The sequence below is a fragment of the Anomalospiza imberbis genome, chromosome 4, assembly GCF_031753505.1.
Source record: "Anomalospiza imberbis isolate Cuckoo-Finch-1a 21T00152 chromosome 4, ASM3175350v1, whole genome shotgun sequence".
Taxonomy (NCBI): Eukaryota; Metazoa; Chordata; class Aves; order Passeriformes; family Viduidae; genus Anomalospiza; species Anomalospiza imberbis.
Window position 1 is genome coordinate 11450117 of NC_089684.1, and position 24063 is coordinate 11474179.

A 24063-nucleotide genomic window follows, 5' to 3' on the forward strand; every position below is an offset into this window, starting at 1 on the left:
ATGAAAGACAATGAAGATGAAAAGTAATTAATATTTTTGAAAGATTTTTAGATGGTAATTTTCATTGCATTTCCCAATCCTGTAATCATTGCCTATTTTGGGGGAATTCTATCATGTTATAATGACAGACATACCTTTTACCTTGTGTATGTTAGTCCATATCCTTTTATTTAAACATGTGAATTAGTAGCTGCTAGAGATTTTTTTAATAGAGATTATTTAAGTCATTAAGCATAAAATGGGCATAGTCTGTGATGTTTATTCTGTAGTATAGGTGTAATAATTGAGATATTTCTTGTGCAGTGAGGATAAGTCCATGAAAATCTCTGATTATATTTGAGGACAAATTTTGCCCTATTATGATTCAATGTGCACTAATCTGATCCTTTCTTTTGGAACTTTCACATATTAAATTTATAGTAATAATAAAAGTGAGACTGAACACATTTTGAGGAAATTTTGAGAGTGATTCTGTTAAATCAAGTTAACACTTATAGTTATCTCTGTTCCAAAAAGAAAGATTATTCATAACTAAACAGATATTAGTAGATTTTTTTCTGAAAAATTGCAGTTCTGGGTACAATATACATTTCTTAGACCTCAAATTGGATGTTTTGACCTAGTTTAACACTTCATAAACAAATACAAATGCCCAGAATAGAACAAAAGTCAGGGAAAAGAAATTGTTCTCCAGTCAAATTGTCAGTAGAAAATAATGTCAGCTTTTGTTTACTTTTGTGTGAGTAAAGAGCACCGGAATTAATTTTTAAAATAAGTGTAGCAAAGAACAACTCTTAGAGACCTTGCGGTAGGGGTAATTCCTGCAGACATGTGCAGGCAGAAGAAAGCTGTGTGCTGACCTCAGCCCTGCTGCGGCACCAAGACGTGGCTCAGCCAGCTGCCTCTGTCCTGCCCTGCTTGGAAAGTTCTTCAGTTTCCTGGAGTTTGGTGGGAAAGGGAATTTGATTTCAGGGTTCCTGTTACAGCAAAGGTGTTGTTGAATGGGAAAAAAAGAAAAAAGGGAATGTAAAGATTGAAGTAAAGAAGCCTCAATGAAAACATGTCCGCTAAGGAAAACAACTGATGTAGGAACTGTGGGCCTAGGTACATAGGTATTTGCAGCAGAAAGGAATGCTGGATTGAAATACTTCATAGCATGACTGAGGTTCAGTCCCTTGGTGACCTTGAATATCTGCTAGCCATTTCATTGGAGAATGCATGCAGGTTCTTAATTTCTCTTCTCAAGGAAGAGAAGTAAACTGAACTCTGCAAAATATTTTGCAGCTATTGGTGTCCCCAGGTTACTTCAAAGAGGAGGCCAGTAATCAGTTCTCTTCCATTTTCAGATTCATGCAACTGTCATTTGCTTGCTTCTCTGCATAAAAAAGCACAGTATGCTGCTTTTATTTGAATCCATCTTGAATTGATCCCATGGGCAAGCCTTAACTTTTCCCTAATAGGTTGTTCACTGTGTAGAGTAATCAGATTCTGCAGGCATTGATAGCTCCTGGAAGTAAACAAATATAATTAGGTGTAAAAGGTATCTTGGGGTGCTGTTAGCAAAGTGGCTTTTGGTTTTCTTTTTCATTCCTCTGTGATCCCTTAACTTCTCTGATTAGGTAGTTCTTTGCAAATAAGGATGTAGATTATATGAGAATAGAAACAGTTACAGCCATTGTATCAACAGTATGGAATACCTAGATTCTCAGGAAGGACGTAAAGAATTTCAATCTGACTTGAAAAAAAATAAAATGTGCAAAATTGATTAAATTATTAGACTGTGAAAAGCCTGCATGTTTGTCATGATGACAGATAAGACCCTGACAAGCTGAACAGCAGAGTAGGCTTTTTTTGGTCTTATTTTCTACTTGTTTCATATCCTTCAGCCTCAATGTTTTGTAATGAAATAATGTTTTCACTGGTCTGTTTAAAGTATGTTTGATCTAACTTTAAAATTCAATAATCATCTAAATAATGGGCTTCATTGGAGAAAACGGTATGTTTCTATCTTCTTTTATACACAAGTAATACAACATTATTTTGATCCATATGATCCATCTTGAGTAATAGCAGGAAGGAAAATCTAGCATCCACCTTTTTTGTAGGATTGTTTATTGCTCTGACATTGTCTTTCATGTTCTTCCTTCTTATAAGAAAGATGGAGAGGGACTTCTTAAAAGAGTATGTAGTGACAGGACATGGGGGAATGAACTCAAACTGGAAGAAGTTAGGTTATGATTTGATATTAGGAAGAAATTCTTTACTGTGAAGGTTCTGAGGCACTGGAACAGGGTACCCAGGGAGGTTGTGGATGCCCCATCCCTGGAAGTGTTCAAGACCAGGTTGGATGGGACTCAGAGCAACCTGGTCTAGTGGGAGATGTCCCTGTCCATGGCAGACGGTTTGTAACTTGATGATCTTGAAGGCCCCTTCCAACCCAAATGATTCTATGATTCTGTGGTTCCAGTTCTCTTCAGTAGCATTCTAAACAGTAAGAACATTTAGGAAAAGATTCTATGTTCTTGAATTAATATCCTGTTTCAAAGCCCCCATTATGCTCTTCCTCCACTGCAGTATGTTCCATATAGTTCTTCCTCTTCTGTAGAAGGTTTTTATGTCAACTCCTCCTTGTTCCAGTAGTTCTGGTTTTGAACTTCATCTTATTTTTTCTGTATATATATGAAATTTCCTTCCAGATGACATCTTTCAAATATCACTTGCCAACCTCTTCTATATTAAAAAAAAAATCTTATTTCTTTTACACTACCTTATATATCTGTAGATATCTGCTTGTGTTCAGAATATAAGCTGGTCATCTGTGGGAGTTGCATTTAAATCAGTGTTGATGCTATCATCATTAATGGATTGTTGTTTGTCTAGTAAAGTTTTGATGGGGTAAAATACTACTTTAAAACTCTTCATAAGCATAGTAGGTATCTCAAGACTTGCAGGAAAATGGTAAAATAAATAGAAGAAATAATATGCTGAATAGAAATAGAAATTCCACAGTGACTAATTTCATGCTTTCGTCCTGATGTTCTTCAGAAAAAATCTTTCCTTTCTTCATAATCACCTACACTTTTCAAGTAACAGTGTTCATATTTAGTGGTACATGTTCAGAAAACTGGTGCTGGTGTTATTTCAGCTCATGATTACATGAGAGTTCTGACATTATTATTTCTAATAGTGCTAAGATTTTCTGAAAATAAAGAGGGTTTGAAAAGTGTAGAGGGTTTGTTTGTTGGTTTTACTCTCTTCCTCCCCATTATATAGCTTACATTTTATTGTAAGAAGAAAATGTGTGGGATTCCTCATTTCTTCACTGGAAAGGAAGGATTTGTTTGCATTTAATGTAGTATTGTTGTTACAAATTCCCAGATAGAAAATCTCATTGTGAATAAAAATTCTTTAGCTAAGCTTAAAAAAGAGAGGGAAGATGGCACAGAGACCATGCCTCTACATTAGAAAATTCAGAAGCTGAGAAGATATTTCCACAAAATTACCTGTATATGTTTCTTTTCTCTTTATGCCATCTTATGCCTGTATAGGTGCCTGTTGCCAGGCAGCATACAGATATAGTTGGGTATTTAGACTGGCCTACCGTGTTCTTAAACCTGCATTGTGGAAGCCTGTGTTTTCATTGCTGGTAGTGTTAAAGATGTGCACAAGTACCAAGGGATACTAGGAGGAATATCTTCAAGAGCCCACATGCAAATGTATGGCATTGTGTCATACACAAAACAAAAACATGGCTGAAAATGACAGAAACATCCAAGAAGTTTTGTAAGACAGATTTTTCTGCTTTAAGGTCAAAGGGGACCAGTGTGTTTTAGTCTGACTTCTAGATGATACAGGCAGTGGTTATTGCTGAATGAATCCATGTCTGGACTATGGCACTGTGTCGTTTATTGATGAAATTTTACCTCTGATGGTAAAATTTCATACCAGCCCAACAGTAAGTGTGTTGAGTTTGTAAATAATTATTTTTCACTCTCTACTGACAGATTTTTAGACTAGGTTGGTATGCCACAGTTTTAAGTTGCATGGTTGAGATTATTTTATGAATAAAAGGAAAAGAGATGGTTTTTTTACATTCAGGTGACTTTTATAAATTAAAAAATACTAACATGTTACTGATTTTTGTAGTTTAACACAGCAGCCAAACAGTTGATAGAATTGGACAAGCCCTCAGGTTCTGCTGTTGACTCTGGTGAAGGTACCTCTGGGGCAGCCCACAACAATTCAACCCAAAAGCACACCGACACTAAGAAAAACACCAAAAAACGACACTCTTTTACCTCCCTCACCATGTCCAACAAGGCTTCTCAGTCTTCTCAGAATCGCCACTCCATGGAAATCAGTCCTCCTGTCCTCATCAGCTCCAGCAACCCAACAGCAGCAGCCCGCATAAGTGAGCTGACGGGGCTGTCCTGTAGTGCCCCCTCTCAGGTAATTCACATAACATCAGCTAGAGCTATAAAGGCTTCTGATCTTGTCAGTTTACTTATGTCAAGGTATTAATTATGTCTAATTAATAATAAATATACACTTTCAAAAAACTTATCTTCCAACATGAAAACATCTAAGGAAAAGGTTTTCTAATACTTCTTATATGATAGCAAAGTTTTGGTCTTGTAGACTAGGTTTCTTTTTGAAGTTGTTATGTTCTAAAGTGCCACAAAGATTTTTTTTAAACTGTGGAAACTAGAAACTAGAGTGATTTAATTTCTTGATTTCTTTTTTCTCAATTGAATATAATAATGAATATTAATAAAGTGCATGCTTTAAAAGTAAAATATTCAACTTGAAGATTATACAAATTTCAGAAATTTAGCATATTAATCTCATTGTGGTAAGTAGAACTATTTATCTGACTTTATTTATTTGTTCATCAGTTTATGAAAAATTGGCTGTTTCATATAGAGATTACAAAGAGAGCGATGGAGGTATATTGGTGATGTTTTACCTGAGCACGTAAATGTGCTTTATTTGCATGTCTTAGGGATCTGGTAGCCTTTTATGGAAAAAAAAAAAAGAAAGCTGACACTGGTTAAAAGTGTGTTTCACATAGCTGGTCAGTGTAACTCCAAAGATTGAGAAATGTTAGCAAAAAATAGTGAGCAGTGTGATCCAACACTGTTTATGTGAGTATCTAACTAAAAATTAGGTTTAGTTTAAGGTTACAAGGAGTAGAATACTGGTGATTTTGACCATGAAGCTTACAGCCCTGTCAAAGCCAGCTGTTACTGAACTACACAGAACTGACCTTTTTTCTCTCTCTCAGGTTCATATTGGCACTACAGGGCTGATTGTGACTCCACCCCCCAGCAGCCCAGTCACCACAGGGCCTTCCTTCACCTTCCCCTCGGAAGTTACCTACCAAGCTGCTCTTGGTGTAAGTACTGCTTAAGAAAACTCAGCCTTCCCATTTTTCTTTGGTCTTGTACAGTATTTTTTTTTTTCTCAAGTTCCAATATACTGATTTGAAATGATGGTTCAATGGGAATTGTGCCTATGTGATAGATAATGGTATGAGTTTAACTATAGCAAAAGCCCTATTGCTAAAATGTTTATATCTTGTCATGTATATCCATTTCTCCAGCTTTCCTCTGTAATTTATCCTTAGTAAACATGAGAAGCACACTTCCTTCCAGAACAGTCTTTCTTTTAAGCATGAAAAGAGCTTATGCTGGGGGGAAAGTTTGGGAAAGCAAGCAAGTTCGTACGAAAAAAATCAACTTGGGACCACAGCTGCCAGGTGTTTCTCTCTTACTTAAGATTTTCAAGATTATCTGAAATAACTTCAAAAGTCTGCTGTCTCCTCATTAAATAAGGTGATTTTAGTTGCATGTACGCCTGTGGCAGATGAAGAACGTGTCTAGAATTTTGAAGTTAGGTTCTTGGGGATCAATAGGAAAACATGTAGCAAATGGCCATCTTTTAAAGGAAGAAATACATTGCAATACTTTGAACAAATAACATGACATTTCCTTCAAAAAGTGCAGGATTTCATTCCAAAACCTGCTGGAATTCCTTAGTTTCCTATGCTTATGTTAGAAAAACTGTGGAATGCCATATATCATACTGTACTCATCAGAGCCTTACTGCAATAAAGATTGTGGATACCAGTTTTCAGAGATCTTCAAGGGATCTTAATGTGACTTTATTTAAAGTTCTTGAAATTAAGTTTGTTCAGTCTAAAATTGTGCCCTTAATTTTTAAGGGGGTGGGGCACAGTTGAATAATAGATCTTCACTTCAAAAAACCAAACAAATAAGCCAAACAAAAAACCCAGAGACTTGATCTTGTTCGGGTGTCTATCCTTGAAGTCTTTAAGCCAAGTAAAATATGATGAATAGCCCTGCTGCTAGATAGGTCTAATTTTGTTTTCAACTTATAGCATTTGCATAATTTTACACATTTGTCTGCAAAATTTAAGGCACATTTGTCTGTTTTCTGGTATGAACTTTCTGTTGTTTACGAAAACGCTTAGCTGTGGCTTGGTCGCTTTTTTGACATCTTTCTTTGGAACTCTTAAGTTACAGTTTTCAGTCCTTTCAATTATGATGCTGTTGTTTTCTGAATTATCTCCAGTACTTCCTTTTGGCATAGTACATACATGGTGGCACATGTCAGAAGTGTGGGCAATACTGCACAGTCTTTTTCAGTGAAGAAGATATTGATAGTATAACCCTTTTACCTGTTCAGCCTGATTCTTATATCTTGAAAATTTGCCTGAATGTAGCATAAAGTTTATGTCTAGCTAAATATCCAGCCTGATGCCACAAATTTTCATCATCTTTTGTGAACTAGTAACTGCTCTTACTGAAGTAAATGTATTTCACATTCTTTGCTCTTCAGAGAGATGACTTTATTATTGACAGTTATATGGACTGTGTGCTTTTGCCCTGCCTTACTGAGTAAGGCAGATTGAGCTGTAGCTATGCTTTATCTTACTGTGGTTAAATTGTTGACTCCTTCAGTCTGTGGATTATCTGTGTAATCCTTCTGTTAAATGAATGCTAATATGGAAACAGTTAATAATCTCGTTATATTTAGGTTCATATTTTAATGTCATGGAGCAGATGAGTTTAGAAAGGCCTCTTGAGGTTGTCTAGTGTAACCTCCCCTGCTCAAGCAAGGCCACCTAGAGCCAGTTGCCCAGGACTGTGTCCAAATAGCTTTTGAATATCTCCAAGGATGGAGACTTCGTAACCTGTGTACATTGTGGGCTCTTGTTTAAGTTTGTGTCCACCAGGAAGAACCCTCAGGTATTTTTTTGCCTATAAGGTGTACATCTTATACTAGAAACAATTAGCTGCTTATATACTAATCCACTTAGTCTTTTATACTTCTTTCATCCTATCCTTCAGAAAATACCTGTGAGAACTGAGCAAAGAGAATCACCCTAGGTGCTGTTTAGCAGAATGCAAGTCCAGCTAACATATATGCTGCAAACACTGAGTAATTTATTTGATTTATGAGATAAGTTTTGGAGAGGATTGAGCAGACAGCATTCAATGCATAATTTCAGAAGTTCTGTCAGAAGCTGCTTTTTTCTTTTGCTCTCAATAACAAACACTTCTGTTTGTTATTAAGAGTCAGGAGTTCTTTATTTGATGCCAACATGGAAAAATACTTTAGTTTGGTGGTGGTGCAAAGTCACTAAACCACCTCGGGTGCTTTATTTGCTTAAGCTTGTTCAAAGGCGATCTCACCATGGGCATTCACAGGAATTAAATTGCAGTGCTAAATGCAGCGTGGAAAGAAACTACTGCCATTGATTGTCCCGTATCTTGGGGTGCTACTTTCTTTTTGTGATAACCATGTTCCTGCTTATTTTTCCAATTAGGCATATAATTCCCATTGGGAACCTGAATTATTCTCTGCCCCCCTCTTTAAAAGTCAATAGCCTTCTGTACATCATGTTCTATTTCTTCTTGACTTGTTTTCAGCATGACTAAAATGCAAGCTGGCAGCTCAGGTTAGAGTCAGGTTATTCCTGTGTTCTTTTATGATAGATGATATTAGATGATGATGCAGTTTGTAAAGTCACAGACTATGAGGTATATCTTTTACTTACACTTCTCCTCTTGCTTCATCAGCTCTTGTTTTCATTTGAGAAATGTGCAAAATAGTTCTGACCAGTCAAGAGAGAAAGTGATGTTCTTGTTTCTCTAGATGTTTTCCTTCTGGAAATACCCTTGCTGACATTCTGAGTGTTAATTTTAAGCTGTGGAACAATTGTGATTTTATATTTAATACATTACTAGTGGTTGGCTTGAGTCCTTTTGTTCTTGTATTTTTTTGCTTTTGTAAGTAGAAATTCCTGTATTTCTTTAAGTTTCTTCCTTTAGCTTTTTTCTAAATTTCTGAATACTAAGCAACTGAGGAGGAAATTGTATGGGAACGGGATGAGTTTCTCTTTAGATGTGTAGGTAGTTTATTTGATGTCCTTCCTATGAGTCGTTTTTGTGTTTATAACACCATTGAAAGTAATTGTTCCTTGAAAGCCAGGTGTTTATACACTTCTTTTATATAATGCTAAACTCAGATTAAGGGAGAAAAAAGAAATCTGAGAGGATAAGCATGACTACCCATCACTGAAGAAGAGAATAATATATTCCTTTACAGTAAGTTTGAATTTGTGCATCTTTGCTACATTTATCTGTCCTGAATCTCAAAGCAAGGAAAAGCTAGTGTCTTCTCTTTTCTCCTGTAAGAAAGATGGCATTTTTATTGTCAGCAGGAGATTAATTTTGAGCTGTCTTGCTCTCTGACAAATTTCTCTAAAGCAGTTGGGATTAATTCCTAGCCCAAGGGAGTCTGTGACTCTTTTATCTGTATACATGTATATGATTGTATCTTAGTTTTTTATGTTGCTCTGGTGGTTCAAAAATGCCAATTTTATTAATTTTATTTTGTCCATAATAATGTCTTGTAGATGCTCTTTGGTACCCAGTACTGTATGAAGTAAATAATTTACAACGTTTCAGCCAAAATTGACACAAATAAACTTTAGGAATGAGAGTGTTCTTCTCAAGTGACCATATATGCTCTCTACTGCTTGTATCATTTAAGCAAATTTTAGTTTTCCCTCAGAAAACTTGTGATAATTTATTTCAAAATTTTATTTTGCATCAGCAGTTCTTTAGACAACAGCATTAATTCTTGGCCTGTGTTTTGAGGTTTGATTCTTTGAAATTGAAGAAGCTATGAACTGAGACAGACTTCTCACAGCCAGAGCTTTTGGCTGTGATATTATCTCTTGCACTGTTCTTTGGGACTTCCATCCACAACTTTACCCTTAATTAGGGCATTAATTGGTCTGCTTATCTTGGCCACTGGCATTTTTGAACCTGTAGGTGTTTAGTATATTTAAAGTTCTTTGCAAAATATAAATAACAGATGTCAAGTTCAGTGGTTGTTGGGTGAAAATATGCACATACAATTATGTAAGGCTCATCCACTTGGAAGGAAATTCTTGGATGTAATTTACAAGGTAGTTCTCTAATGGAGGAGATTGCCATAGATTTTACTGGAAATAATCTTAAAGTATGTGATTTGAACCATGACACGGGAAAAACAAACGAAATGTACCACAGCAAAGTTAGAATTACATTCAAAAGCAGAAGCAGAAAAACAATCTAGCAACAAGAGATAACTTATCTTCCTTTCAGTCTGCCTTTACAGTCTCTTGAGAAGTGAAATGTGTTTTGGATTGCAGTCAATCTCCATACTGCTACTTCTACAGATTGGAAATGTTGACTTTGAAATGTTGTCTTGGTGTGTGCACTTAGCTAGCAGAAAGAGTTGGTCTATATTTGGATGATTTGCGTTCACTTACGTGCTGAAGGTTTCAAAAATTTAAAGATACCTAATTTTTCTGGTCTTGTTCTCTCATGCACAAAAGAGAAATTGCTCTTTATGTTGATGAATATAAGGTAGTTTGAATTATTATTAATGAGGCACGAGCTGTGGGGGTTATATAATACACTGATGACATTTAGCTCTTTTATGTAGTTCCAGTGTAAGTTCAATAGTGTAAGTCAGGAGGTTTTAATAAGAATTTTCCTAATTTTAATCAACTAAAATTCAAATTAGTGTTTGTTGTGAAGAGGAAGCAGCAGGAAGAAACAATGAGGTTTTGTATGAGAGACCTGTTTTTGATAACGCATAGTTTAGGAATTTTGTTAAACATAAGCCTTAATTTGTTAGCCCTCAGGGAATTTTGCAAACCATATATTCTTTCCTAGACACTGTGGGAGTGAAGACTGTTAATAAATGTTCTTTTACACTGCTGTGCCTTTTATTATTCTTGGAGTGAGATGATTACTGATCTTCAATTAACTGATATGGGAATGCAGCCTAATTATATTTAAGTTCAGTAATATGCATGTGTTTCTAGAGCATGACTATAGATACTTTTTGAAGTTGAAACATACATTAATTATCAAATAATGTAATTTTTCATCTTCCAATAAAAAAAAAAACAATTTATCACTTATTTGCTGGTTTATATGCTGAAAAGTACACCTGGTGTCTGAAAAGTAGTTGCAGAAACATTCAATTTTTCCCCTCACCTACCTAAAATTCTCTTAATTATTGCTGAGCATACTTCATTGAATCACACGTGGTTTGTGTACATTCTTTCACAGAATGTTGACTATGAGAACCATCAAAACTAGCAAGTGCCCTGGAGGTAGGTGTGTTTCTCAACAGCTAGAAAAATGGTTACATGCCAGAAAACTTGTTGAAAACTTGGCTAGATCATTTGGATCCATTTTAACAAGTTGTAGAAGTGCGAGCTGTGGAGTGCTGGTCCTCTAAAGTCCATCAAGTAGTTTATTCAGATTTCTTGCCAAGTCTTTGGGAGTTTAATTGTGCTGTGGCTCACTGCTGGTCTCATTACCGTATTGATAGACATGGTGAGGGGAGCAGAACCTGAATAAAGCAGAATAAAATAGAGCTGTGAAGGTGCCTTTATTGCAGCAAAAGCTTCAATGTATATTATGTGTTCAAATGAATTAAATGCAATTCTCAGCAAGTATGGAACCGTGACAGCCTTGGTATTGCACATGAATAGATTTGATTTTAAAGAATTCCAACTAACCATCTCCTAATGTGGATTTACAAGTTCTACCATATATAAAGAAATCTAGATGCCTAAAAAAAAGATTTAAATTGATATTCTATTGATAGTTTGCATGAAAGTTAGGTGCTCACATTCAGCTTGGATTCAACTAAGACATTTGTTGAATGTCTTAACTGGGAGGGACAAGTAACTTCAGCTGTAAAACAGCTGAGAGAGAAATGTAGGTATTTCAGTGTGAATTATCTGGATACTTTAAAAATTGTTGGGTAGAATGTGAAGCAAATGCAATTGTCATTTTTTGAAAAAAACCTATAGGTATCAAAGCTCTCAGTGATGTTTCTCCAGCAGGTCATTTCTGTTTAGTGTTGGATACAAAAGGCCTATTTGATCTTAAAAACATGTTAATATATGACCAGGAAAAAAGCTTAAATAAAATAGGAATATTTCATGATATAATATGCAATTTATACCATAGCTAAGCGTAACAATTTTGATTGAAACACTGTAAGAGTTGATCAGTTTTCTCTAGATTTGAAACTTTAATTATGCAGTTCTTTACTGATGACATGGCAGTGTAAAACTTGTTTAAAGAGCTGTCTTTTTATTAACATTTTCACCAAATGCAGCAAAGTAATAATCACACTGTGTAGAATAAAACTCAGTTTCCAAATAGGTTTTTGTTTGGAAAAACAGAAAAAAAAGGGCAAAACCCTTTAGAAGTGAAGTGTTTGAGGGCAATTAAAATGACTTTCAATTATATATTTTCCAAACTGATAATGTAATGCTGTGCATTTATGTGCTGATGTATTAGAAGTGCCAGGCACTACTGAAGGATATTTTGTTAATTAATATCCTAGTTCTGTAGGTTTTAGGAAGATTTTGTTTGAAATTAATTCAGTTTCACTTTTTCAAAGGTAGGGTTTTTTTATTACTCTTTTTGTGTGTGTTGTAACACAAATAGTTATTTTTGGAAGGGGGGAAGGAAGGGCTCTCCTTTTGTGAGTGCCTTTTCCCAGGAGTGTCGGTACACAAGGTCCTGAAGAATTGTCTGAGGCCTTACAGAGCAGAAGGTAACAATTGCTCCATTGATTCTAAAACGCACAGAAGTCTGTAGGCAGGACCCCCATTACGATCTGTGGTGCCTTTTTACTGGGGTATTTGTTAAAGATTACCAGTCTTGATAATACTGAATTTCAAAAGCTAACTCTTTCAACTAGAATAATAGGAGAAAGAGGTAACAATAGCTCAGTGATTATGGTCTCATATTGTGCTTGCTTTTGTAACCCATGCATCAAAAGAAAATTTTCCCCAGAAGGGGTGCTTTTGGGTGCACTGCAGCTGAATTGTATATTATGTTTCAGCTTCAGGTTCCAAAAACCGTCATGTTATGAAGTACAGTCAGCAGCAGGATGCAAAATCTACCTCCTGGAAGGCTTCTGAATTTTTGTTGCGCCCTATCCTAAACATGTTATAACTAGAAACACCATTTTTTCCTGTGCTGAGAAATTGCTTGTCATTTGCTTAATTAGCTGCCAAAACTTCAAGATTTCAAACTGAAAAAAGAGAAATAGAGACAAAGCTAACTCTCCAGTTATATTGTAACAGTAGGTAAAGCAATACTGGACTCAGTTGCTTTTTTCCACTTCTTTAGAATATCATGCGCTTTTTTTCCCAGCTAATTGAACTCATCAAACAATATTGATCATCTGTTGCTATTTTTTTTTGTTCTTATAAAATCAGAATATGAATCCCCCACTTCCGCCACCACCTCTCTTGTCTGCTGCAATCATTGCATCGGCCGCTTCTGGACCTCAGTCTACAAGTGTCATACAAAGGTCTGCATCAGGATCAACTGACCAAGTGGCACATTTACGACAGCAAACTCGTCCCAGTGTGTGAGTAAAATTGAAACTTTTCTCCAGTCAGAAAAATGGAACGAGATCACTAACTTCACCTGTACGTTTAGCATGGCAGCTGACTCTGTTCTGCTGGAATTCCCAAAAAGCCCAGCATGCAACTTAGAAAAAACCATGCAGAAAGGTGATATCCCCAAACAGGCCCCATACTGAACATTGTTTATGTCTTAGCTAAATATAATCAGCTGTTGCTGTGTATAGAAAGAACTCGCTTCAAAAATATAAAGTATTTATCACTCAGAAGATGAATGAATCCTTGCGTTAGCACTGAATACTGGATAACTCAAAAGTGTCATTTCACTGGAGTGAATTTATTCAATGTTTTCCATTATGTATGGTATGAAAAGGCTATTCTCATATGGAATAATTTATGCCAAAACACAGAAAATGCTGTATTTAATTTATACTGTTAAACGTGTTACTGTCAGACTGCTTGTGTCAGTTGCAATTGAAATTTGATTGAAGATTCTACAGTGCACTTAATTAGTGGGTGGCAATTGGGAATGAAGGCAGAAAGCTGCTAGTTGGCATTATGTCTTCACACTTGCAATACAAGCAAATGTGCGTCATCCTTTTGGGGGAAAATATTTGGTATATTAACATGTGTTGCTAGCAACATCTTTCTTCTTGAAAACTTCTTTGTGTGCAGCTTGGGGAATAAGAATGATAAAAGAAAATGTAAAATTCAGGAGATGCTGAACTATCTAATGGGACAAGTTTGAATAAGGACTGCTTTTGTTCTGTTCTTTTATGTTGTACCACCAGGTTTCCTCCCACTCCAAAAAAGCACCCTTCTTGTATAGCAGGTGCATCTGGATTTGGGCTGTTTCTTGGTATCAGGCATTTTAATATTGCTTCTTATGGATTATTGCACCTAGTGCAGTTAATCAAGTTCCCATCTCATTTACTCCCATCTTACGTCTTCAAAGGGTTGCTCTATATGAGGATACTAATGAAATTTGGAATAAATTAACTAAAAGGGAAGTTAATGAACATCAATTAAAGCAGATCAATTGCTTTTCCATAGAGCTTCAGTGTGTGTGGCTTTGTAGATCACTGCTAAATCACGTACCAGGGAAGCCTTCTCCTGCCAGTGTTGCCTTCATGTGTTGCCTTTAAAGTGAATTTATTGCTTGCTTTGGGTACCTATCTTGCCTTTAAAGGATTTTTTTAGATATTGCAAAGTTTCTTGGGTGGACAGCAAGGAATAAAAATGTAATGCAAAAAGGAGAAGCATGCAATTAATGCTATTGTTACTGTGCACAAGAGAAATATTTTGATTAAAGGATGTTTTCTAAAGCCACTTTTTTGCCCTTGGGGTTATAAGGGGAGTGGAAAAGACTAGCACTGCAAGTAACTGGATCCTTTTTCATAAATGGGGTCTAGCCATCTACTTAATTGTCTGCCTCTTGTGAAAAGTGCATTTTAGAGAAAATGAGATTTATTGGAATACTGTTTTCCATAGGCCTGGGTCAATAATTGTGTATATGGTTCAAATGGGTTTTTTTAGGTTCAAATGTGGCAGAAAATAGTACACTGTGATGGTTAAAACAGTATCGCTTTCCAATAATAGAGAACTGTGCTACCCTATTTGAATATTTCCCTTTGAACATTCCAAGATGCAACTACAGGAGCTTCAGTTTTTTTTAAAACTTTTTTTCCTAAGAATTTTTTTTAAAGAAAAAATGCAAATGTTTCTCAACTCTCAATATGATTCCAAATGCACTGTATTGTGCTTTAGTGTTGCTTAGAAAACATAAAAGAAAATAAAATTTTTTATGGCTAACCACCTTACCCATAGACTTCAATTTCTAGTAACACATTTTTTTCTTTTGCACTGAAGTTTTCACAGGAGCTTCCAGTTTAGCAGTTTGAAATGTAGGTCTGACACTGATCTTTCACTCTCAGCTACCAGAGCTTCTCCATTCTCCCCAACTCTCCAAATAAAAAGGAAATTGATGTGTCACAAAGTGTAAGAGATACGTGAAGCAGGTGTAGGGAAAGAAAAGTGGGATACACTGGGATGTGTAGTTGATAAACACCTACTTAATTAAGATCACTAACTTAATTAAGAGGGTGGACAATTCTATTACAAGTCTTTTACATTCCATTAAAGTGCACTTCAGAGGATATTCCTAACTGTCATTGTTTCCCCATAATATTACCATAACGTCTGTTTTAATATTGTAATGGTGTGATGGATTATCACAGCCATTTTTGCCATGCCTTCTCATCTCTGACTGAACTCTCTGTGCCAGAAAACATGAGTGATGTTTTGAACTGCTTTAGTTTTATCATTTGCATCTCCTTTCCTGTCTTTTAGGTATATTGCTATCTACCCCTACACTCCTCGAAAAGAAGATGAACTGGAACTGCGGAAAGGAGAAATGTTCCTGGTGTTTGAACGCTGCCAAGATGGCTGGTTCAAGGGAACTTCCATGCATACAAGCAAGATTGGTGTTTTTCCTGGAAATTATGTGGCTCCAGTTACAAGGTACAGTATTATACAAGTGTCTAAGTAGTTAAGCTGGTTTCAAATCCAAAATTATTCTGTTCTTGTATTAAATGTTACAATTGCATAATAGAAGACCTGTGGGTTTTAGTAACCAGCTAATTTTTTTCAGTTGTGTTTTATTGTTTGCTTTAAATTTTGGCAGGACAGTGACAAGTGCATCACAAACTAAAGTTCCCATGTCTACTGCTGGCCAAACAGGACGAGTGGTGACTATGGTCAGCCCTTCCACTGCTAGTGGAACATCCCAGAAGCTCCAGGGGAATGGTGTGGCAGTGAACTCCAGCACAGTGCCCACAGCAGTGGTTTCTGCAGCACATATCCAAACCAGTCCACAAACCAAGGTCCTTATGCATGTGACAGGACAAATGACAGTCAACCAGGCCCGAAATGCAGTTAGAACAGGTAAAAAAAAAAAAAAAATCCCCGAAATTTGTTACCTGTGGTAGACAAACTGTAGAGTCCGTCTTGACAAATAACTGGAGTGAGGGTCTGGGTAAGTATATGCTGAGGTTTTTCAAATCTTTTCTTAATGTCATTATTTAGAGTTGAATGTTTTCTGAAATGACAGTCTGACTTATTAGATCTTTTATTCTCCTCTAAGCAACTGTGTGTACGTACATACTCCCACTATTGGGAATTTATATGCAAGTACTTCAGGTGGAATTTTTCTTTTTTTTTTTTTTTTCTGTTGTTCCAGCAGTATCTGGGATGGGGACATTATTTGAGCTTTCCCACTCATATGCAATTCATATAGTAATAAAAGTGATAAGAACATCTGAGTCATAGCTTATTTTTTGTGTATTAACTGCACAAGAGGTACAGAGTGCTCTAATTTAGCATTCACTTTTAAATTATCTTCTAACATATTTGAATACCTTTAGTGTTCCTTTTCAGGTCTCTGGCTCAGGGTTGGTCCTTAGGTATTCCAGTTTGTTCTCTAACCTTGACTGCAACTTCTTTCAGCTTTGAAACGCTAAGGCTATACTGGCTTCATGAACCATATGATCTATGTAATAAAATTCTGTATTTCTGAAAGGTGTAACTCTTCATTTACTGTCTGGGGCAGGCCACATCATAGTGAAACATGCCTTCTTGTTATTTTAAATGCAGATCCAAAAAGATTGATAGTGGTGTTTTTTGTTTGACAAATCTATGCACTCCTCTGTGGATTTGCCAGGCTAAGAAAATACCACACAACTGGAGCTGAATCTGTTCCAGTTGCTTCAAGGGCCTCAAAAGAAGAAGAAAACAAGGAAAACTCCCATTTCAGACTATCCCAATGTTTCCCCATTCAGCCTTGAATTTAGGGTCTATTATATCCTGACTGAGCATCATGACAAAAGGGGTTTTTTTAATCATAGGATTTTTATTGGCAGAGCAAAAGAGAAAGCAAAAAATGGTAATGGTATGCTCTGTTATCCCCATAAGAAGGGTTATTTCTTATGGGCTCAAGATCCATGGATTAGCCCACTTTTCAGAGTCACGCATCTCCAAAAACACCCTGTGCATGTTCAGATGTCAGCACCAGGTTAGCTTTTGAAGGCAGGATATGTACATATGTCTTCAGTTATTTTATTTCCTTAACTGGCCCCATCTTCCTCCAGTCTGATCTGAAGCTGGAGCAGGTGTGTTAGTCCTCTGTAACAACTTTATTCTTTGCCTTTAAATAAAAATAACCAGCTGCTGCTGGCAACTGCTAAGAGAAACTAAGCAAAGCATCTGTACTTTCCTGCCTCTTAGGCACAGGTGGTTTCTACTCTAAAGCCTTCTTTTGAGCTGCCTAGGAGCTTGCAAATGACAACACAAAGGAGAAATCTCCTGTGGGCTCCAGAGGCCTTTCTGTCCCTGCATCTCTGCACTGCTGTCAAGATGAATAAGCTTTTACACTTCCATTCAGCTGAGAATGTGACAACATACTTCCCACTGACTTTTCAGGTCCAAAATGAAAAATCCATAGGGACTGGTCTCTCATCACAGAGAACTTAACATTGAATTGTGCAAAGGTGTGCTCTTAGTACAAATACAGATCTGTCCCTTTTAAGGACCTGAGCACTGAAGCAATAATGGCTGCTTTATGTTCAGACTTTACAGAGAACTTTGTAGTAAACATCTGAAACATGATCCTCTTGAGCTTTCCTTAGCACATTTGCTGAGTGTTAATCTTTGGGTGAGGCTTCACAGGTTAATGCAGGGCTCCAGCTTCAGTTTAGCTCAGGGTTTCAAGGACCATTCTTCAAATGACTATAATGAGACATTGCTTGACATCACCTTTGCTGAGGGAGTATGCATCCTTTGATTGGAAGGACCTATAAAGAAAACGTATATTCTGCCTATTTCATTAGGCAGAAATTTCATTAAAGGATAATCTCTATGAAAACAGGGTGACTTGAAGCACTTTTCCTATCAATTCCATCAGCAATAAGAAAACAAAATCAGAAAGCTCTTCCATGCTTGTCATACATAAATTGCATATGAATGTAGACATATCTTGAAGAGTAGTAGCTACTTCTAGGAAAACAGATGTTGTCTCATGAACAAAAGTCAGCATTAATAACTGTTTTTGACCAAAAAAAGTCTTTCTACAATCTCCTTACCTTTCTTTTAAAATGTTCATGCTACTCAAGAGTTGGGAAGGGTCAGCTACAGAGGAAGATGTTATCAAAAAATTAGACATAGCATATAAGTAATGTGCCTTTTTTAATAAAAAATAAAGAATTTGTGTTTCTCACTGCATAGATTGTAATTGGGTAAAATACTGTAGAATTGTAATATAAAATTTGAGACCTTTAGTCTTCTCTAATACACTGTTGCTTCAATCTAACCAAATTACCAGAGGAATTTGTAGAAAGCAGAATGAAGAGAGCAAGTGCTGGAGGTTTGGTTCCAGGATTTCACTCAAAACAAGTCTGAAACTCTATTAGTATCTGAAAAATCAAAAATTGTTACAGTTGAGATGCACATGCACCAAACTACAGGGATGACCCCTTCTTAGATGTAAAGTTTCAAAGTATTTGAAGGAGAGAGGTTGTGCAGCACTGGGGGCCTAAATTTTGGCTCATATTGTTCAGTACGTCTGCATTTCATACCACCCAGTGGTACAGAGATGCCCAAACTGTTGAAGTGGTCTAACAGCATGCATATATGATTGACCACAAGATTTTAACAGCAGTGTTACTTCTTGGAAGGGATATATTAGTTCATGCAAAGCTCTGTGCTTCCAGCTTTGCACTGCAACCCAGTGCAGTGACTAACATACTCAGCCCTGTGCTGTTCTCCTGCTTCCACTGTAGATGTTCCTTTTATTTCACAGGGGTATGAGTAAATACACTTTCTATATTTAAACATCTCAAGAGACAACAGCTTACATTTTCAGAGAAAGCACTCACAGCAGTAATTGCCACTGTGCTTATTGTTTGAAAGACCCGTGAAATCTATTGTGGATTTTGTGAATAGTTTAGGGAAACAATCTAATTATATTTTAGTGGCTTCTATAAGGTGTGTTTCTTCCTACATGGCTTTATATGTCCTGACAACTACACGTGGTATTAAAAGGAGCAAACAAGTTCCAGGCAGTATTTAGCTAGCTCTTAGGTACTAAAGTGTAATCTTCACTTTGCATCTGTCTGTATGAGAAGCATTTGACTTAGCAGCTTGGATTTCTCCAAAACAGAGCAGCTGCAGTGCTGTTATTCTTCTGTTGCATACTGGTGCAAGAAGGGTAGCATATGCAACTGCTTTATTCAGGTGAAGTAGATGTGGTGGTGTGTATCATGTCATTACAGCAGTATAAATGGAAGTTTAAAAGGTAAGAAAACTTCTCATGATTGATTAGCTGTAACACAGTAATTGTACCTCACTTTGTGTGTCTTGTGAAAAGGTGAACTCTTACATTTCATTCTTTTATTCTAGTTGCCTCACATAGTCAAGAAAGACCTACAGCAGCAGTCACACCCATACAAGCACAAAGTCCATCCTGCCTTATTCCTGCAGCTGTGATCATTCCCCACCACTCTGTTGCCTCCCAGCAGCTCCAGCCCCAGCTTCCAAATACTGCTGCTTTTGTCACAGCTGTGAATGTGAACCGGTCAACCATCCCACTGGCATGTACAGGAGCTTCTCTGAATTCTCCTAACATTGCTGCTTCATCTTTGGAGGGAGATATCAGTGGAAAAACTGCAAACACTCACCCTGGAGCTCCTGCATCTCCAGAGAGTGCTTTAACAGCTGGTGGAAGTGCTGCTGTCAGTAAAACAGACAAGGATGGCAAGGTGGGTAGAGAATAAAATAATTCCCTTGAATTCTCCTATTTTCATCATACAATCTTTTAAGAAATTTAAGAACACAACCTAAAAAGCCCACATGAACTTGCAGGAATGTAAAAATTTCAGTCTAACAAAATAAAATTAAAATCAGAATTCTTTTAGGTTGCCTTTCTTATAAAGCAGGTACACTGAGATACTATGGAAAACGCATTTCCAGCAATGTTTATTGGACAAAGAAAGAATGCACATAACCATCTTTTCTAAATTTAGGACAGTGGAGTCTGTAGTGATTCTGCTTTCTTTCCTTCTATTTGAAGTATTTCCTATGTGTGTCAACTCATTCTCACTGTTCACCAAGCCATGTGATTATATTGTCAGAAAAATTCTCCTAGCTTTGTAATTGATTTTACATAGTTGTGTTGTAGTTTTTCTCCTTGTGACAACTATCTTTATATCTCAAATATTTTAGACTTAACCTTACTACTCTTCAGCCACATATACTCCTTAGTGAAGTTTATGAAGATTTTTATCTTAAACTGTACACTAATGTCAGACACTTTTTAGTTACCTTTTTTTTGTTATTGTTGAATGGATGTGCCTTGAACTTTATTTTAAAATTACTTTAGCCATAGACATTGAAACCAGATTGAGGTGCCCTTAGAGAAAACTTATTTGTAGTTTAAGGTGAATTATGCTAATACAGAATTGTTTTAATTCCTCTGAGTTTCTCTTTGTCTTTGACATTTGCTAGACAGCACATTGTTGCTGAAATGGCTCTAAGTTATTGGAGACTTAGAAAAAGGACGGAAGATTTTTATTCACTAAATCCACTACATCCCAGGCTATCAAAAAAATTTCTCATTGCTCTTGCTTTTCTGTGTCTATGGCTAAATATTATTTTTGTCTCCAGGGCTTACAGTTTGGCACTTCTCATAAGCACTAAATTCACTCAGTCAAAGGGTTGGTAAGAAGAACACTGCCACACCTTTAAAAAAAAAAAGACAAGAAACACAAAAGCTACTTAAATAATTCTCTTCAGGCTAGGTAATAGTCTTCAGGGATTCTTGTCTGGACAAGCAAAAAGAATGTTTACAATCCTCCCCTTTAGCAGAGCAGCAGAACACAATGCATTCCTCTTGGGGCGAATTTTTGTTAGATCATGAAGGTCTTCCATTACTAAAGAAGGATAAATAAAAGAAACTTACCTAAACAGCAGCTTCCAGAGCAGACTTTTCTCCCTGCTTGGTTTGAAATGATTCTTTGTCTTCCCAGAGACATCCATGTTAATGAAATATTTTACTTCATAGATTTCTGTTGTGGTAATATTATCTCCTCACACCTTTTTCTAGACAACCTTTTGTGCCAGAGCCATTTCAATTAAAGTTAAATTTTAACCTAACAAAGTGAAAGAACGTAGCTAGTTTATTATCTAAATTACTTGCTGTTTTTCTCTTTAGAATGTTAATAATTTTCTTTTTCTAATTTTCATCATCTCTCTAATGTCAAGTATGTCCATGTACTTTACCGAGTCCTCTCTGAGCACTGTGTCACCTATCTGAAGGAAGTGTTTGACTCTTTATGGGAGAGCTTTGTTCTAAAATGGGGCACTGCTTTTGGTTTACAGAAAGAAAAAAAAGGTTTGCTGAAACTGCTTTCTGGAGCATCCACTAAACGCAAGCCTCGGCCGTCACCTCCAGCGTCACCCACCCTGGAGGCCGAGCAGGCGGCGGCAGAGCTGGCCCTGCAAGGTGCGGTGGGGCCCGAGCTTCCCTCAGCAGGCGCTCACGGCAAAGCTGGCTCCTGCCCCGGCGACAGCGAGGCCTCTGCGCTGGCCCACAAAGCCGCTGTCCTGGAGGCCTCTGTCCCAATAGCCCCGCCACCTCGGCAGCCTTGCTCGTCGCTGGGGCCGGTCCTCAATGAATCCAGGCCTCTTGTGTGCGAAAGGTAAGTGATCCTGCGCAGCTGGACTTGGGCAAACCGAGGAAAAACCCATTCTCTGGCGCTTGTAGTGTGTGTTAGAACTGCTTCGAAGCGCTGAGATTTTATAGCAAGATGTACCTGATTTTTTAACAATTCTTTATTTACTTATCAACCAACGTTTGTGTTCATATTTGTTTACTTTTCATGTTACTTTTAAAGTTTTTGAATGGACACTCATAGGGTGATCACAGGTTTGGTAGACAGAAGAGGCCTCCTATTTTTCAAAACAGAAGCACATTATGTTCTTGCGCAGCTACAGGATCTTTTATTTTTCCTGGTCGCAGACAAGCAGTATGAGGAGTGTTATAGGATTTATTTTGCAGCAGCTACAGGATTGTGTGGTGTAGAGAGGAAAAGTAGTAGAGTTACAATACGAACAGCTCTGGGACTGAACTGATTGAAGCTGGCTATTGTAGACTTTGTTCTGATGCTATTAACTCATGGTGTGTGGGCATCCTGTTGTACTTCCAGTAGCTCACTATCTTAAGCTATACCCGTGTCTTAAAATCACACAGTGCATAACTTTCTGCTTGTCCTTTAGTTCACTTCTGTCATACCTCTAATATTTTTAAAAGGTTTTATCTGTTCCTACATGACTTCCTTGCAGGAGATTTCTATTTCATACTGAATTGGTGAAGTAGATTTACATTTTTATGCGGAAAATAAAACCTGAAAGACTCTTCTTTTAGAATGACATCATTCATTTTCACATTATCATAAGTCTGTTTGGCACATTAATATGTTTTATGCTTTGAATGTGAAAATAACTTTAAATTCATTTTGAAAATAATATTCATTCTGGCATAACCAGTGCATAATAGTGTAAAGCTCTTTCTATCATCACAAAAAGTAGTTTTTTTCACTTCCATTATGGAATTTTTTTTTCTCAGAACTACTTACAGAAAATGATGCTATATATTTTTATTGATCTAGTGAACAACATATACTCAAACATTCTCTCTATCCTTACTATTATTTAAGTGATGAGTGCTACTGAAGAAGCGTTGCTACGAGATAATTCTCAGTGGCAGTCATGCAGAATTGTTACATTTTTGTTAGAGTATTTAGACAGAATTTCATCTGAGTTCCCTTTATCCTTTTCAGGACAGGGTTAATTTTTTTCCTGCTAATATGCCCTTGCACATTTCCTTTGGCTGAATATCTTAAAATATGATGGTTAATAATACTTAAAATTTACATTGTACTCAATATCTTCAAAGTAATTGGTAAGCATTGATTACTCTTCAGCAGTCTGGAAAATGTGGGGGGTAAGAATCATGTGACTTCTTCAGTGAAAATTTGAGTTGGGGAGGGAAATATTCATGAGGATAAGTTCAACAAAAAGCTGAAGAACAGTGAAATCTCCTGCTAGGATTATTCTGCTCTTACATCTCACAATTCCAGTCACAGATTAACTATAACTGTAGAATTCCAGTTTAGAGAATTCCAGTCACCTGAGACTCTGCAGTGGAACCATTTCAGTGGAGTCACTCTGAGACTTCTGCAGAGAATCTGCAGAAGAATCATTTCTTCTGATTCTCCAGCCAATACCCAGGTTGTTTTGGGGTGATTCCTTGTATTGATTCAGTGCTGACAAGGCCAAGGATCATTATGTTTTCTTTACAAAGATAGACCCAGCTCCCTGCAATTCCCAGAGTGAGACATGCTATGCTAGGATTATACAGGAATTTAGTTATCTGAGGAGTTTACTTTTTCCATATAAGCAAAAAAAAAATTTCAAGCTCTCTTCATGAGCTTTCTCTTTTAGAGGAAATGTTGCTTAAATAGCCTTAAATTTTACAGTAAATATACAGCATTGTAATAATAAACTACCCAGTACTCCACAATGGTGTTAGAGACTTGAAGTTGAACCTAAGTACACATCACTGCATATCCCGAATTATAAAATGAATCTTTCATCCAGTTACAGTGAAAGAAAAGCAATAATTTTGTTCTGTGATTAAAGTGAGCCTAAGTAGTTTCATCTACCACAAAATGACTGGTGTAACATCTGCTCCCAGTGAGCGGGCCAGTGGCTTTACAGGGCAGCAAGCCTTGCCACATCTGGCACCATTTAATGCTGGTAATTAAATGCTGAGGATCACTCTGCCCTCCATGGGCGTTGGTGATCTGTAGGAGTCAAGGCACCCACTCAGAAGACACAAGATCTGCACAACAGCAGGGCACACTTGAGTTGGAAAGTAAAAATTCTAAGGGCAAGGGAAAAAAGCTAAAGCAGGAAGCTGAGTAATAATTATTTGTTTAACTTGTGTAATGGTAGTAATTCTATCTTTC

General features: G+C 36.8%; 1 protein-coding gene across 2 annotated transcripts in view; it reads left to right on the forward strand.

Moving 5' to 3' along the window:
• SH3RF1 (SH3 domain containing ring finger 1) overlaps positions 1-24063 on the forward strand; it is an 83401-nt gene that overhangs the window by 53778 nt on the left and 5560 nt on the right. For both annotated transcript variants that reach the window (XM_068187098.1, XM_068187099.1), the window contains exons 5-11: positions 4147-4449; positions 5285-5395; positions 12836-12990; positions 15335-15505; positions 15669-15928; positions 19436-19794; positions 21413-21732. In XM_068187098.1, the coding sequence (XP_068043199.1) occupies positions 4147-4449; positions 5285-5395; positions 12836-12990; positions 15335-15505; positions 15669-15928; positions 19436-19794; positions 21413-21732 (1679 nt within the window). The remainder of the gene's footprint in view (positions 1-4146; positions 4450-5284; positions 5396-12835; positions 12991-15334; positions 15506-15668; positions 15929-19435; positions 19795-21412; positions 21733-24063) is intronic.